The 15,788-nt window shown below is 46.3% G+C and overlaps 1 protein-coding gene across 1 annotated transcript; it reads right to left on the bottom strand.

Annotated features, from left to right (window-relative positions):
• Positions 1 to 120: 120 nt before the first annotated feature.
• LOC127319569 (uncharacterized) lies at positions 121 to 1,259 on the bottom strand. The gene is made up of 2 exons (XM_051349535.2): positions 850 to 1,259; positions 121 to 780 (listed from the first exon to the last, which is right to left on the bottom strand). Exons 1-2 carry the CDS (start codon positions 1,153 to 1,155, stop codon positions 208 to 210), a joined length of 879 nt encoding a protein of 292 aa, XP_051205495.1. The 5' UTR covers positions 1,156 to 1,259; the 3' UTR covers positions 121 to 207.
• Between the last annotated feature and the right edge of the window lie 14,529 nt (positions 1,260 to 15,788).

Below are 15,788 nucleotides of genomic sequence, written 5' to 3'. Positions count from 1 at the left end.
ACAGATAGTATATGTCAGCAAATACGAGACATATATTATATGGCAGCAAACACGACACACATATTATATGCCAACAAAAACGACACACATATTATATGCCAGCAAACACGGTACAGCATGTGGCAGCAAAGTCACGAATATTTGTTCATTACAACATGGATAGTTCAATACCAGCTACTTGGTAATACATAAAGGATACACATAGCACTACTTGTTCATTTGAGAATGTTTCCTCTGCAGCCAATCAAGCCTCCCTTCTTTTGTTTCAATTAGCACAAATAATTCTCTGTAGCTAGGCTGCATGACAAGGTCTGTGGCTGTGAAATACAAAGGAGTGCCCTCTTGAGCCCCACACTCCTTCATCAAAGTCAGGACTTCCTTCATGGTAGGAGCAGCACTTGTTGGAGCATGAGTTGCTGCTACTGCTTCATTAATATTCCCAAGTGTGACCTTGTACTCACGAAGAAATGGGTTCTTGTCCTCCTTAGCTGACTCATCTATGTACCTAGCCTTGCGCTTCACACTTTTCTTCTTCCCATCTTCCTTCTCATCCTTTAACTTGCCATCCTTATCTGCCTTAGGTGAGACATCCTTTGCCTTTGCATCATCCCCATCCTCGGACTCTAGAACCTCAACTAAACCTTCGTCATCGGTGCTGTCAGATATCTCTCCAGGAATACATGATGTGGCTCCGGTAACATGTGCTTTGTCAAACATGGCATCCAACTCATCCAAGTTGGCCAATCCTTTCTTCTTGTACTTTGCATGCTTCGGGTATTTCTGAAATGTAGAGTACAGGTCAGCACTGAAACAAGCATTATGATGCAAGAAAAGAATGATGCTACATACCTCCAAATGGACCTTCCACCAAGCTTCATCAGCCTCAATGGTTCCCCTCACATAATCCCAACCTAGCCCGGTTGCCGCATTCTTCAACTCCATAAATTGAGTATACTCTTTCTTCAACAAGTCCCACTTGTTTTTAAATTGCTTCTTGGTTAATTTTTTCCCCGTTTGTGCAAAGAACTTCTCACCCAGGTTTTTATAACCTCTCCGGTTCAAACATCCCAATGGCCTATTGTTAGCATCAACCTCATCTTTGCATATCTCACAGAAAACGGTAGTGTAATGTTCATTCCAAATTGCCTTTTCCATCTATTTCACAATAAAAGAGCTAACATATCTCAATTTCTTGCAGTAATCTATTTTGCAAATCACACATACAAACAAGCATATCAAATACACGTCCCATTTTGGTCAAATACAAACAGGAATTCACCTTGGTTCGTCTTGGTCCAGACCCGGCCGCTGCAGGTCGTCGTGGTGGACCTCCTCCTTTACTGGTGGTCGAGCTTGTGGCAGCCGGCCGTCGTGGTCGAGGTAGTCGGCCGGACGGTCGTCCTGGACGAGGTCCCTGTGTGGCGGTCGGGGCAGCTCGTAGGGAGGCGGGGAGAGGGGCGGACGGAGGAGATGGCTCGGGGAGAGGGGCGGCCGGCGGGAAGGATCGGGGAGAGGGGCGACCGGCGTGGAAGGGGCGGCGGGGGAGCAGGGGCGCGGCGGCGGCAGCGAGCAGTGCGCCCGCGCGGGGAATTGGGGATTTTGGCCTCCAGTCACGCCCGCGCCAGGAGATATTAGGGGCAGGGAGGGAAAAAGTGGAACGCGCGCGCAGCCGAAGCGAAAGAAGCACCTCCGCGCGGGCTTTGCTCGAGGTAGTCATTTTCGCGCGGCTTTGCTCGTAAGCGCGTTCGGTGGAATTTCCGTTTGGTTGGGCTTACGACTTATAAGCCGTGAAAGCCACAACAAAAGCCCAACCAAACACACCCTTAGTCTCCCTTGGGTATCATCCCTCTGTAATCAAGGCACTCTTGTTGTTGATTTGTGAATTGCTAAGTGAGATTCTAGTGCAAGGCACTCTCTCTCCCTTACCAATCCCCTTCTCTCCAACACCAATCTCTCTCCGGGAATTCTGCTGCGTGCCTCTTCCTTGGAGATTCTATTGGCGTGATCTACCGAGTCACGGGGGTAAGTATCGGGTGTATCGGGTTGGTGTGCGTGCGTGAGTACCGTGTTCCTCGTGTTCTTCGTGTTCCTCACGTCCTCCCACCTTTTCCCCTTGGTTCTTGGGTTGAATCGCGAGATCGGGCCACATCCGGGATCTCAGATCTCATCATATGGTATCAGCAGCCTTTGGTTACCGCGATTTTGACCCTCCACCCACCCGATTTCGTTTCTAGAAAATTTTCCAAAAAATAGCCTAAATTGCCTTTGGACCGATCTGTGATTTGGTTGAGTTTTGAGTGGTTTTGATCCAATAGAAACTTGTCTTTGGTGTTGATCTGCAATTCCCCCACCTTCCCACAGCTTCTAGTGCCAAATTTTCCGCGAATTCGAAGATTTTCGGCCCGGATTTCCGCCCAAATCGAAGAACAGCCCGCAGATCTGATTGCGACCGGAAGTTCCGCCCGGCAGGACCGGAAGTTCCGCCCCCGGACCGGAAGTTCCGCCCCTCAGGACCGGAACTTCCGCCTGGCCGAAATTTTCACAGCTAACTTCGTTTTTGTTTTGGCACTAACCCCTTGTGTTTGGACTTTGTAGTGTGTGCCATTTCAGCTAACATAAAGCTTCCGCAACATCAGCTACGACGACGGCACCCCGAGGATCCAAGCGGTTCATTTGACACCTTCCACCATAGCAAGTTCAAGCTCGTCGGCCACCGTCATCACGTGGTATAACTTGCACCTAACTTGTAGCCTAAGCTTCCTTTGCGTACCTTTCCTATCGAGAGTGGCTTTCTAGTGTTGCGAAGCATTGCGCAAGCGTCCCGACCGTGAGGGTGTGCGTGTGTTGAGCAAAGCTACGAAGCAAGCTCGTTGTGAAAAGATAAGCAAAAGAAGTGTGACATACTCATAGATAGTAGTAGCTTTCCATAGTGAGAAAAAAAAAAGAGTGTGAGTTACACCTATACACAAAAGAGTCCAAAGCTTCTAAGCAAAAGAGAGAAAAGAGAAGAGAGGTGTCTTGCGCAAATCTTGTTGCTTCTCATTTTGCAACCAAGCCACGGTCTCTCTTGCGTTAGCGTGACACCGAGCTAGTAGTCTTCGTTAGGACCAATTTTGTTCGTGCTCATTTTCCGTCGCGCTAACCCCATTTTATCCCACGTGTGTGTTCCACATTGTGTATGCCTTTTGTGATCACCGCTTTTGACTTGTGACTTTTGCATCTTACCCACTCTTAACAACATACTCGATTTTGGATTTCGTCTTTTGGCTTTCCACCATCCACACCTAGCACCATATTTGCTAGCTTTTGCGTGTGCCTTTGTGTGTGTCCCGATACACTTGGTCTTACTTTGGTCTTGGTTGATTGCCTCAATACTATCTTACCAAGGTAAGAGTGCGAGGTAGTCTCCTTCCACTAACATCCACAACATAGTTCTTGTCTTTCCATCATGGATAGGAACGGAGAGGAGCCAAGGGATGGAGAAGTCCTCGGCAACACCGAGAGGTTGGCCACCCAACACAATCTATGGGTGTAACGCCAAGAGTTCAAGGAGCAACTTACCTTGTTCGAGACTCGCATCGACGAACAATATGAAGAAGTGGCTCACAATTTCACTCAAGTGAACCAAGATATGAATCTTCTTCGTGAAGCTACGGACAACTTGCATGACCAAGTGACGGCCAATGATGCAAACATGGAGCGGCGCATGGATAGCCTCGAGCGCGCCATCACCAACTTGGGACGCCGACATCGACATCGCTCTACTTCCTCATCGTCATCGACCTCCTCACATGATGACTACTCCCATGATCACCATTCGTCCTCAAGCTCCGACTCAAGGCATGGAGATCATCATCGCTCTCGTCGACCGCACGCTCGTCATGATGATTCTCGCTCAAACTCAAGGCGCGGAGAGTTCCATCGCCATGCTCGTCCTCATGAGCGTCCTCAACAAGACCAAGCTCTTCACCAAGATCGTCATCAAGCGGCTCGCCATGCCCACCATGGGCATGACGACCAACCCCAAGACAACGTCCTCCACAACATGGACCCGGCACCTCATCGTCAAGCCCATGTGGATGCTCAAGACCAAGGTCATCAAGATCCACCAAGGCGTGACCTCCGGAACCATCCTCGCCATGACCAAAGGGGCCGAGGACAACCTCAACATGATCAAGATGAGAGGGCCAACATTGGACAACGCCAACAACCTCGTCAAGATCCGCAACAACATCATCAACGTGAGCCAAGTGAAGCTAGTGTTCACCTACAACGACAACCCAATGCTATGGTTGGTCGTGGAAGACCTCCTCTACCACCTCACGTCGCAAGAGATGAAGGCATCCGTTGATAAGGGCTAAGCCCAGGGATGTGCCCGATCTTCACGGATTTGAAGGGATACGTGGGGGTAGGTGGATGAACGCGATGAACACGTGGGGGAAACGCGGGGATACACACACACACAGATACAATTCGAGTTTTCCCTCGTTGGCTCGAAACACCAACTCGATAGAGATTGCAGGAAAAGACCTTCCGGTAGAAGTCCCGCAAAGAGATCGACTAATCGAAGCTCGGGAGATCTAGAAGGGTGAAAAGACCGGAAGGTTTGATGGAAGTGCAAGCAAAAGACCAAATAGGTAGAAGTGCAAGCAAAAGATCAAACAAACGGTAGAAGTCACCAAAGAGATCTTCACGAGTCGATAGGAGCCCGGGTGGCGATACAAGATCATAGATCTAGGTAGGGTTCCCACAAGGGTGAGCTAAGCTCAGGTTTTCTTTCAAATCAAGTCTAATCTCAGATCTGAGCCAACTAGGCTATTTATAGGTGGGGGCGAAGAGTTAAGTTACATGCTGGAAAGTGCTGTTGTGCTGAAGTTCGCGGTGGCGGAAGTTCCGGCCATCTTGGGCGGAAGTTCCGGTCAGGGGCGGAAGTTCCGGTCCTGGGGGCCGGAAGTTCCGGCCAGGCCGGAAGTTCCGGCCAAGTTCCGGCCAAGTTCCGAAAGTCGTCCATTTCCTTGCAGTAACATCCAGGGGCCTTTTCGTGGACTTTCGGAGCTTGGGCGGAACTTGGGCGGAAGTTCCGACCGGGCGGAAGTTCCGGTCCCTCGGGGCGGAAGTTCCGGTCCGATGCTTTTTCCTGCGCGCTGGAGGGCATCTTGGGGGCATCTTGGAGGAATCTGGCCGGAAGTTCCGGTCCTGGGGGGCGGAAGTTCCGGCCTGTGCGCTGTAGCTCCGTCTTCATCGTTTCCAGCTCTCTCTCCAACGTCTTGGTCTCCATGGCTTGTGTCTTGGTCGATGTACCTGATTGAACATAGGGTATTTGCATGAAGTAGCAAGCCATCCAAGGGGGTGTCAAAGTCATAGGTGGAGAGGAGCGAATTCACCTCTTGGCGTAGTGCTTGGGCTCGAGCTCGTGTCATTGGACCACGAGGAGGGCTTGTCGGTCTTGATGTAGTGTCGATCTTGGGTGGGGCTGCTGAAAGAGATATGCCCTAGAGGCAATAATAAAGTGGTTATTATTTATATCTTTATGTTTATGATAAATGTTTATACATCATGCTATAATTGTATTAACCGAAACATTAGTACATGTGTGATATATAGACAACAAAGAAGTCCCTAGTATGCCTCTTAAACTAGCTTGTTGATTAATGGATGATTAGTTTCATAATCATGAACATTGGATGTTATTAATAACAAGGTTATATCATTATATGAATGATGTAATGGACACACCCAATTAAGCGTAGCATAAGATCTCGTCATTAAGTTATTTGCTATAAGCTTTTGATACATAGTTACCTAGTCCTTATGACCATGAGATCATGTAAATCACTTATACCGGAAAGGTACTTTGATTACATCAAACGCCACTGCGTAAATGGGTGGTTATAAAGGTGCGATTAAGTATCCAGAAAGTATGAGTTGAGGCATATGGATCAACAGTGGGATTTGTCCATCCCGATGACGGATAGATATACTCTGGGCCCTCTCGGTGGAATGTCGTCTAATGTCTTGCAAGCATATGAATAAGTTCATAAGAGACCACATACCACGGTACGAGTAAAGAGTACTTGTCAGGAGACGAGGTTGAACAAGGTATAGAGTGATACCGATGATCAAACCTCGGACAAGTAAAATATCGCGTGACAAAGGGAATTGGTAATATATGTGAATGGTTCATTCGATCACTAAAGTCATCGTTGAATATGTGGGAGCCATTATGGATCTCCAGATCCCGCTATTGGTTATTGGTCGGAGTGAGTACTCAACCATGTCCGCATAGTTCACGAACCGTAGGGTGACACACTTAAAGTTGGATGTTGAAATGGTAGAACTTGAATAAGGAATGGAGTTCGAATATTTGTTCGAGTCCGGATGAGATCCCGGACATCACGAGGAGTTCGGAATGGTGGGAGAATAAGATTCATATATAGGATGTCATTTTATGTGAATTAAAATGATGCGGAAGGTTCTATGGAAGGTTCTAGAAGGTTCTAGAAAAGTCCGGAAGAAACCACCAAGGAAGGTGGAGTCCACATGGGACTCCACCTCCATGGCCGGCCAACCCTAGTGGGGGAGGAGTCCCAAGTGGACTCCCCCTTAGGGGGCCGGCCACCCCCCCTTATGGAAGGTGGAATTCCCACCTCTAGTGGGAATCCTAGCTTGGGAAGGTTTCCCACCATATGGAAGGTTTTGGGTTCGGGTCTTATTCGAAGACTTGTAGTCCAACACTTGGGGCTTCCACCTATATATAGAGGGCCAAGGGGAGGGGGCCGGACACAAAAAAGCCTCAAGCTTGGCCGCCCCCTATAGTGGCCGGCCACCCCCTCTCCCCAAACCCTAGCGCCCCGCTCCTCCACCATATCCCGCACGCTTAGCGAAGCTCCGCCGGATTTCTCCACCGCCACCGACACCACGCCGTCGTGCTGTCGGATTCAAGAGGAGCTACTACTTCCGCTGCCCGCTGGAACGGAGAGGTGGACGTCGTCTTCATCAACAACCGAACGTGTGACCGAGTACGGAGGTGCTGCCCGTTCGTGGCGCCGGAACCGATCGTGATCAAGATCTTCTACGCGCTTTTGCAAGCGGCAAGTGAACGTCTACCGCAGCAACAAGAGCCTCCTCTTGTAGGCTTTGGAATCTCTTCAAGGGTGAGTCTCGATAATCCCCTCGTTGCTACCGTCTTCTAGATTGCATCTTGGCTTGGATTGCGTGTTCGCCGTAGGAAAATTTTTGTTTTCTATGCTACGTTATCCTACAGTGGTATCAGAGCCGTGTCTATGCATAGATGGTTGCACGAGTAGAACACAATGGTTTGTGGGCGTTGATGCTCTTGTTATCTTTAGTTTGAGTACTTTGCATCTTTGTGGCATAGTGGGATGAAGCGGCTCGGACTAACTTTACATGACCGCGTTCATGAGACTTGTTCCTCGTTCGACATGCAACTTGTATTGCATAAGAGGCTTGTCACACCCCAACTTTTGCAACCATGTTTAATTGTCCTTAGTACAAAAATTAGGGGGAACAAAAACTTTTTCTATAAACTAATTAGATGAATTGCCTTGATCTGTTTGTTTTAATGAAATGCTTTGATATGCTGGTAGATGAATTGTCTTGATTTTCTTGTTGAGTTTTGTCTTGAGCTACCTCAAAGAACAACACCTCTAGTGGTAAAATCATTCTGGAATTCAAAACATGGGATCATATACCCCTTAATACATCCTTCTCTCTTACCCTAGTCAAAAACCCTAAGGCATCATAAATTTGGCTAAGTCCCAAAATCTGTTTAAGGTTCCATTTTGGAACCCCTGGATTAAACTACCCCTTGCCATCTAAGGCAATGCACTTGGTCCTAGACCTACCTTATCATGAGCACTTCCCAACCATGTCCTTGCTTTGAACCAAATATTTCTTATACCCACTTATCCTTGATGATTTTGAAGCCAAGTCAATAACATGTTTTGGCAGGCTTAAAATGTTCCAACTTTGTCAGTTGTTTCTTAAGCACCCACAACTGTTATTGGTGATCTCGATGCATAGATCTCATCTATGCAACATCCTCTACAACCTCCACGTCGTGCATGTCACATGCAACCCTTACAATTCTTATTTTCACTTGATCTTGCACCCTATCCACTATTTCAGCACTAGATCACTTCTTCATCTTTTACCTCTTGTTTTTATTTTAATTCGGGTTTAATCTCCACAAAACCAAGAGTGAAGATTTTATCTACATTATGTAGCCACCCTCTACCCTTGAGATCACTTCTTCCAACATATTTTTTTTTACCAAAAATCCTATTTAAGCTTCTTCTCTAATTTTCACCACAAAATTATCTCTAGTTTCATCAAAGTTTTCAAAGATGTTTCCCCAACTAAAATGGAGGATGTGAATGTTATTTCACATCATCCCATTTTCACCCTAAAAAGTTAGTGCCATAGCATATTTTGCTTTGATTTTAAATTAAAAACATGGTTTTGGCACATATGCCATTCTTGCACCTTGTGTTACCAAATAAATTTTTGAGAATACTCTACTTAGAATATTCTATGCCTTTAAGACCTATTTTATTCAAATGTTCATATTTACCTTTCCCAAGAATTCCAAGGCAAGTTGCAAATAAACCGTATCCCAAAAATTTAGCCAACTCACATATAGTATTGAAGGCCATCCCTTTTATTTTCGAAATTTAAATAGTAACTTGTATCCATCAACCTGATGTCACTCATCTATCCTTTATCATCATCAACTAGCATTGTATATATATGTTCATTAGAGCAATGTAGGAATCACATTTTTGGCATGACAAGGTGGGAACCGTGGCATGCATGGACACTTGAGTGCCATGTATCTTTCCCTCTCCCTCTCCTATCTTGCGCCACCAAATGACACCATGGAATGCACCCACCTGCACCCATCCTTGGTCGACTAGGCCGTAGCTACTTCAGCACATCCTTGATGATAGCTTTATGGGGAAGGAGGAGGAGAATCAATGAGAAGGCATTGCATGACACGTCCAAATCTTGGGAAATCTTGCTGCAGCCCTCTTTCTCCATCCTCCAGCACGAGGTACAGTACCCCATACAACCCCTGAACCCTACCCTACAAGCTCTAGCCAACCCTAGTCCTCTCCTCCCTCCATGTCTCTTGGTGGTCACCTCCATCTTGGTCAGCACGGCAGCGAGCACCCCAGGCCCCGAGGCTGCGCCATGAAGATGCCCTATCTCCCCTATACCCAAAGTGCATGGTCCCGAGGCAAGCCCTGCCTCTCAGCCTTTGGCCCGTGCTCGTCCCGACCGTGGTCACCACGCCCGTAGCACGCCGATCCGTTCCCGAACGGGCAAGTCTCTAAAGTCGTATCCTGTGTCATAGGCCTGCAAGGCACCGTTCGCAGACACCAAAACCATGATCGGCTTCTTCCCGCGTGCCCTCTCCTTCCCACTGAACGCATCAAACACCTTCGTGCACGCGCAGTGACCAGCTCGTTTCGGGAGACTCGGCACGCCTTTTTCCTTGATTCCAGCCGCACTGAATCCACCTTTGGCTGCCCTACTCAATGGCACCGCTCCTCCTCCCAATCGCGTTCGTGGTTTGTCGCCACCATTCGCCCTACACCACGCCCACCATACGCCGACAATCGGCTATAAAAACCGCCCAGCCCCCTCCGCTCACCTCCTCGCCTCACACCACTCCTCTCCACCCCACCCACTCTCTGTCCCACGCAAGGAGCGCCGCGGAGCCTCTCTGGCCGCTGCTCGCCGGAGAAAAAAACCGTCCGGTGACCGAGGTCACCGTGAGGGTGGCAAGCACGGGCGAACTCGCCCCAGCATCCTCATCCCCTTAATCTCCGATCCATTCTGCTCGCCGTCGCCCTCTTGTTCTAACCCACTGCCCGCGTTTCCCAGGATCCCAGTAGACGCCGCCGTCGAAGCCCTGGCCGGGAGCTGCTGCGCGGAGGATCCCGTCGGGGCAAGGCTGCTGCAGGAGGAGAACGCGCCCTGGACCGCCGCGCCCCGCCACCACCGGCGACGACCTCGCCGTCGCCGGCGAGCCCGCCTCCGCCGGTGAGTCCCTGGCTGCCCCTCCCGTTTCTTTCCTGGTCGCCTCCGTCCGCCGCCCGCGTCGCTGCGGGGTATCGCGGGGGAACGACGCCCCGAGCGTCTGCATGGGCCACTTGGCCACGTAGGCCATGCAGCTGGGCCCCGCCCCGGGGCCTCTCTCCTTTTATTTCTCCTTTTTTGTTTTTTTTTCTCCCCACCCACCTGGAATTCCTCCTGGGCCGGCCCAAGTTTCAAAAACCGTACGGCCCAGAGTGTTCCCGCCCGTTTACTTCTTTTAAAACTTTGAAATTTCTGTAAACTGTGATAAAAACCAGTGACACTCAATTGTGAATAACTCCAGATCCACACACCCAAATCGAGCGAAACAAATTGCAGTAGTTCACAAATTAAAATATCTTTCCAATGCCACTGGTCCCGTATTTTTAGGATTTTTGTACGATTTTTAGTGTATTTAACATGAACACTGTATTCTGGTTAGTATTTATACTGCCAAAATTTGGAAAATTAATATTTTTGAGTGAATCCAATTAGGTTAGTCTTGTTTTAGTACTGGACATCTAGGAAAAATATTTTTAGTCTCTGATCATGCATATTGTGTACTGTTAGTAATAGTGTGCGTATCACATATTGTGGAAATAAAACTTAGGGTTTATTAAAAATCTTTGACCACCTCTTTTATTAAAATTGGACAACCTTTGTTACATTCTTGCAAAACAAAACCTACTGATACTTAAACCAAGTTCTATTGTTTTGCTTAAGTTTCAAATAGTGTGGTGTATTGCTTACTTGCTTTTATTGGTAGTGTTTTATAAGCAAAATAAAATAGGAAGGATAATTTTTTTTTCCCAAAAATATTTGAAAATAAAATATGAATGTTTTCGATGCCAAACCAATGCACTTGACTTCTTTGTGTTGTTATCTAACAGGGAATAACTAGTTATGCCATGGTAATAACCAGAGAGGCAATTGCTAATTTGTGATGCCCTCATGCCTATGTTAAGTAAGATAATTTGGTTTTCTTTTAAAATGATTTGAAGTAACTATAAGTTCTTTGTGTGTTAGCTCTTAGTTGAATGGTTAAATTATGATTGTTGAATGTTGTTTTGTTGGTGCTATGTGTTGATTGTGTTCCTTTTATATATTTTGCGGCGATAGATGCGAACAATTCCGGAGAAGGAGAAGAAGTGGTTCGGACAAGGATTTTATTTATATTGTTGGTATTCTTATATTGATGGAATTGAAGAAGTCCGGGGACAAATAAGCCAAGGCAAGCCATCTCTTGATCTCTGATTGTTGAATCACATATTGTGGTTACTTGTTGTTATTCTTGTCTCTCGTTTTATCTTGTGTTGTTTCTACTTATGTTGATGGAGCATGATCACCGTCAGCATGTTGATTCTCTTTGACACCTCACCTACAATTCCCCTTTTTGGAAATGGTGATCATAACCATTATCTTGGTGTACCCTCTAAGTGTGATGGTATGCCCGCCTACCTTGAGTGTGTCGACCCTCGACACCCTTTTTGCAGCCCTTAGTGGTATGCTGATTAGTATCATGCCCTTGTTATATCTTCTACTTTGATTGATGCTCTGCATACTTACTCTCGAGTATGTGGAACCCCTTGTTGATGTTATGCATACTTACTCTCAAGTATGTTGAACTCCTTGTTGTTGTTGTGCATGCTTACCCGAAGCATGTATGCCCCCTTGACCACCTATTTTATCATCTTCTTAGTGGTATGATGATTAACATCATGACCCTTGTTTAATCATCCTACTTATACTGTCCCTACACATGCTTAACCTAAGTATGTATGATCCCCTTGACACCTCATCTATCACCTCCTTAGTGGTATGATGGTTGGCCTCATGCCACTGTTGTCTCTTGTTCTTACATGAAACCATAGGTTGGGAACCCCTCGGAAAAATACCTTGTTGAAAAGAACTTTTGAAAAACCTTGGGTGAGTTGGACTTACCTAAGTGTGTGTTTATGAAAGAAAAGGATCTTGGCAAAGATGGTTGGAAAGAGAATCTTGTTTATGAAAACTTTGGCGTCTAAGTATTCACCCGTGACAATTAACCCGCGCAACCACAACTACTCCAACGTGGGCACGGAGCTTAGCTTGACGTTTGTTCTTCTTAGCATGAGGCACCGCACAACTATACAAGGGTACGGTTACCCCCGAGTCCGGGTTGTCATGGTTGGGACAATAGTATAACGGGAGGCCTTCGGGCTGACCCGTCCGGAGACACTATGGGTCTCCCGGCTTGGCGGTGGAGCCACGCTCAAAGGGAGGTGAGCTGCCACGGTGCCGGGGAGGTACATACTCCATAGGGTAGGACCTCTTGCTAAGTCGAATGGGCGAAAGGCTATGTTCGGGTATCCGTCGTGGCATATGTTGTTATGCGGGGATGATGCCCACACGATAGGTATCCGGATAGAGGTGGGGAAAGTGTGCAAACTCTGCAGAGTAAAATCTATTCGAATAGCCGCGTCCGCGGTCATGGACGGTTGGAATGGCTGTTGCTTAGCCTGATGAGTTTTGGTTTACAAAATGGTTTGGCAAATGAAAGGAAATAACTTGTTTTGGAGTACCGGAAGGGTACGGGAAAGGCTGTGACGACCATCTGGAGATGGTCGGGAAGGACAAATAAATTGGGTTACCCCATCCTAGTGTTTTATGTTGTGGAAATCTTTTGAAGTATCTTCTTCAACAAAGATATAGAGATGTCATAGGACATTTTTTTGAAGTATCTTCCTCAACAAAGATATAGAGATGTCATAGAACCCTCTTAAGTGTCCCCTTCGACTGTGATGTTGGGATGCTATATCCACAAGAGAAACTTATTCTCTTTCACATGCTATATCCTCAAGAGAAACTTATTCTCTTTCACATGCTATATCCACCAGAAAAACTATTCTTCCTCTCTTGTCTTCTTTAGTTAGAATTGTTATCACCTTCTTGATGGTTTGCGAGTACAATTCAAATGTACTCACGGCTTTGTCCCTGGCTATTTACTTGGCCAGACCTGGAGGACTTCGACAGATGAAGAAGGAGTTGACGGCGTCTATGCGAGCTAGGAACGTCTTCCCAGTCAGTTGCCTGTAGGGTTAAGGCAGATGACTTGGGCTCTACGCTGCTGAAGTGATTCTGCTACTCTGATGATTAGATTAGGCCCTTCGAGGCTATCTTGTAAAGATGGGTCATGTGACCTTATTGTAATTTTTCTTATTCCGTTTTGTAAAGGATGATGTAATTTGATATCAGTTCGGTTATGTGTTCACGGCACACTGATCATGGGAACGTGAACTGTATACATAACAGGGTATTTCGGACAGCTAGTCCGGGGTCCCCACAGAGCTGGTATCAGAGCTATCCTGACTGTAGGAGACCTTAGTTAGCATGGACGTTAGTTAGGAAACAAGTACTTGGGCAAAACTATTTACCAAACAAATCCTTTCTTTAGTCGGAAGAATAGCTTCTACTCCTCTTGTTTCTTCAAAACTTCTAAATTCTTATCTCTCCGCTTTATAGAAGCGTTTGAAAATTCTTACTCTATTGTCTCATCCACTTCAAACCTACATATTGGACGATGTCCACAACTCAGACCGGAGACTCGAACTCAAAGATACATCAATCCCTCAGGAAGACTCATGAATCTCCAACGACAGCTATTGAAGATTGGAGGCTGACTTAGTGTGCACATAATATAATAATAAGATCATGTCTTTGGTTGTCACCAAAGTGTGTCAAGGAGCTGACCTTGTTCCTCCGTGGACTTGCACTTTTGCAGTCGCCAGGGATCAAGTCCTCAATTCTTGACTAGTAATTTTAGGCCAGCCACGAGAATATCTCGACTTCAGGAGCACCTCAACAGCTACCCCTTCGAAGACCTCACGTCCCTGGGATGTTGAGCAAGAAGACTACACAGGCCGCATCACCACCCTCTCCTTCAAGAAATCCTTGTTGAAGACAATGTCAACAAGCTGAAGACGCCAACATATGTGACCAGCCCCAAACCTATAGGATGGATAGGACAAACTCAATCGCTTTGATTGAGCTACCCCCGTGTATTAGTCATCCATGGGTACTTGTGTTACCATGTCTGGTTTGATGATTGCTTGTAGTTCCCTAAGTATGTTGTCCTGAGTGTTTTTATTTGTTTATTGTGTGTGTGTGTTTGATTGTCTTGGTCTTTAGGTCCGAAAAACACTCTTGGTGTGATAACATAGCTTAGAAAGCCTCCCTAATATGTTTCACGTCACCAACCTCGTCGATAAAATACTAACTTTGTCTAACCTTGGAGTATAATCGCGCTAACCTCAAGTATAACTTTTTGAAACTACCCTCTAACACACCATCTAACAAGCTGAGAGGACAATAGCGTCAAAGCCAAGCTACATCATGTGGTTCATCTGGTCCTCATCAAGTGAAGCTCATGAAGATACCTCAAGACTCAAGAATAGGTGTAATTTAACCGCTCACTTCTTAACTAGTAAAAGTTAACACCGACCCTCAAGCGGAAGATTGTCTCCGACGACCTTTGATGCTGCTTCATATGGACAACAACCAGGCGCTTCATCAACTTACTAACTTACTGCGCGTTATATGGTCTAGTAAACACCGTGAGTGCCTCTTGAAGTCGTGGACTACACATCGCCTCCTGAAGATTCTTCAACTGATTACGGAAGATCGACGACTTCTTCAGAAGCCCCAGACAGGACTACAAGGCAGAAGCTCTTAGTTTTTCCAAAAAAAGCCCGATGAAAAATCTTAAGGGTGGAAGACTTCGTCTTCCATTAAAAAAAAAAAATTGGAGCTGACCCTAAAATTTTAAACCTTTCTAAAAACGCCGTTGGGAACTTGGGATGCACTAACTCCCCTTGAAGCTGTGGACTGCACCTCGCTCCCTGAAGATGCTTCAACTCAAGACGAGAGAAATATCACTTCTTCGAAAGCACCGACAAGACCCGTAGCTGAAGATTAGAGTTTTTAACCCCCCCCCCCCTATGAACAATTTTAAGGGTGGAAGACTTCGTCTTCCACTAAAATTTAAAGTTAACTCTAAAAAGTTTTCAACCCTGCTAAAGCACCGCTGGAGTTCACTAACTCTCCCAGAATCTTGAACCCCCGCTAGGATCGCTTAGAAGCTACGGATCTAACACCTAAATGGAGTAGTCAACCTCTTCATGAAGCTCGCCATCGGCAGGAATCCATCATGTCTCCCAGAAGATGAAGCAACGACCTTCTTAACAATGGCACACCTACAGAAGAATGGAGTCTAACTTAAGATAAACCTTACAACCCCTCTAGTACTACGCTTAGTAATCTCGGGACGAGATTATTTTAAGGGTGGAAGATCTGTCACACCCCAACTTTTGCAACCATGTTTAATTGTCCTTAGTACAAAAATTAGGGGGAACAAAAACTTTTTCTATAAACTAATTAGATGAATTGCCTTGATCTGTTTGTTTTAATGAAATGCTTTGATATCTTTGGTAGATGAATTGTCTTGATTTTCTTGTTGAGTTTTGTCTTGAGCTACCTCAAAGAACAACACCTCTAGTGGTAAAATCATTCTGGAATTCAAAACATGGGATCATATACCCCTTAATACATCCTTCTCTCTTACCCTAGTCAAAAACCCTAAGGCATCATAAATTTGGCTAAGTCCCAAAATCTGTTTAAGGTTCCATTTTGGAACCCCTGGATTAAACTAC

This window comes from Lolium perenne, chromosome 5 (genome assembly GCF_019359855.2).
Source record: "Lolium perenne isolate Kyuss_39 chromosome 5, Kyuss_2.0, whole genome shotgun sequence".
Lineage (NCBI taxonomy): Eukaryota > Viridiplantae > Streptophyta > Magnoliopsida > Poales > Poaceae > Lolium > Lolium perenne.
Note: the sequence above shows the minus strand (reverse complement) of the source record. Positions and strands in the feature narration are given on the sequence as shown.

Bases quoted from the DNA above. Each gene is read 5' to 3' on its own strand.
- LOC127319569 (XM_051349535.2), bottom strand. From the start codon at position 1,155: ATGGAAAAGGCAATTTGGAATGAACATTACACTACCGTTTTCTGTGAG. The intron at 781-849 runs GTATGTAGCATC...TCTACATTTCAG, and splicing joins GGTGGAAGGTCCATTTGGAG to AAATACCCGAAGCATGCAAA.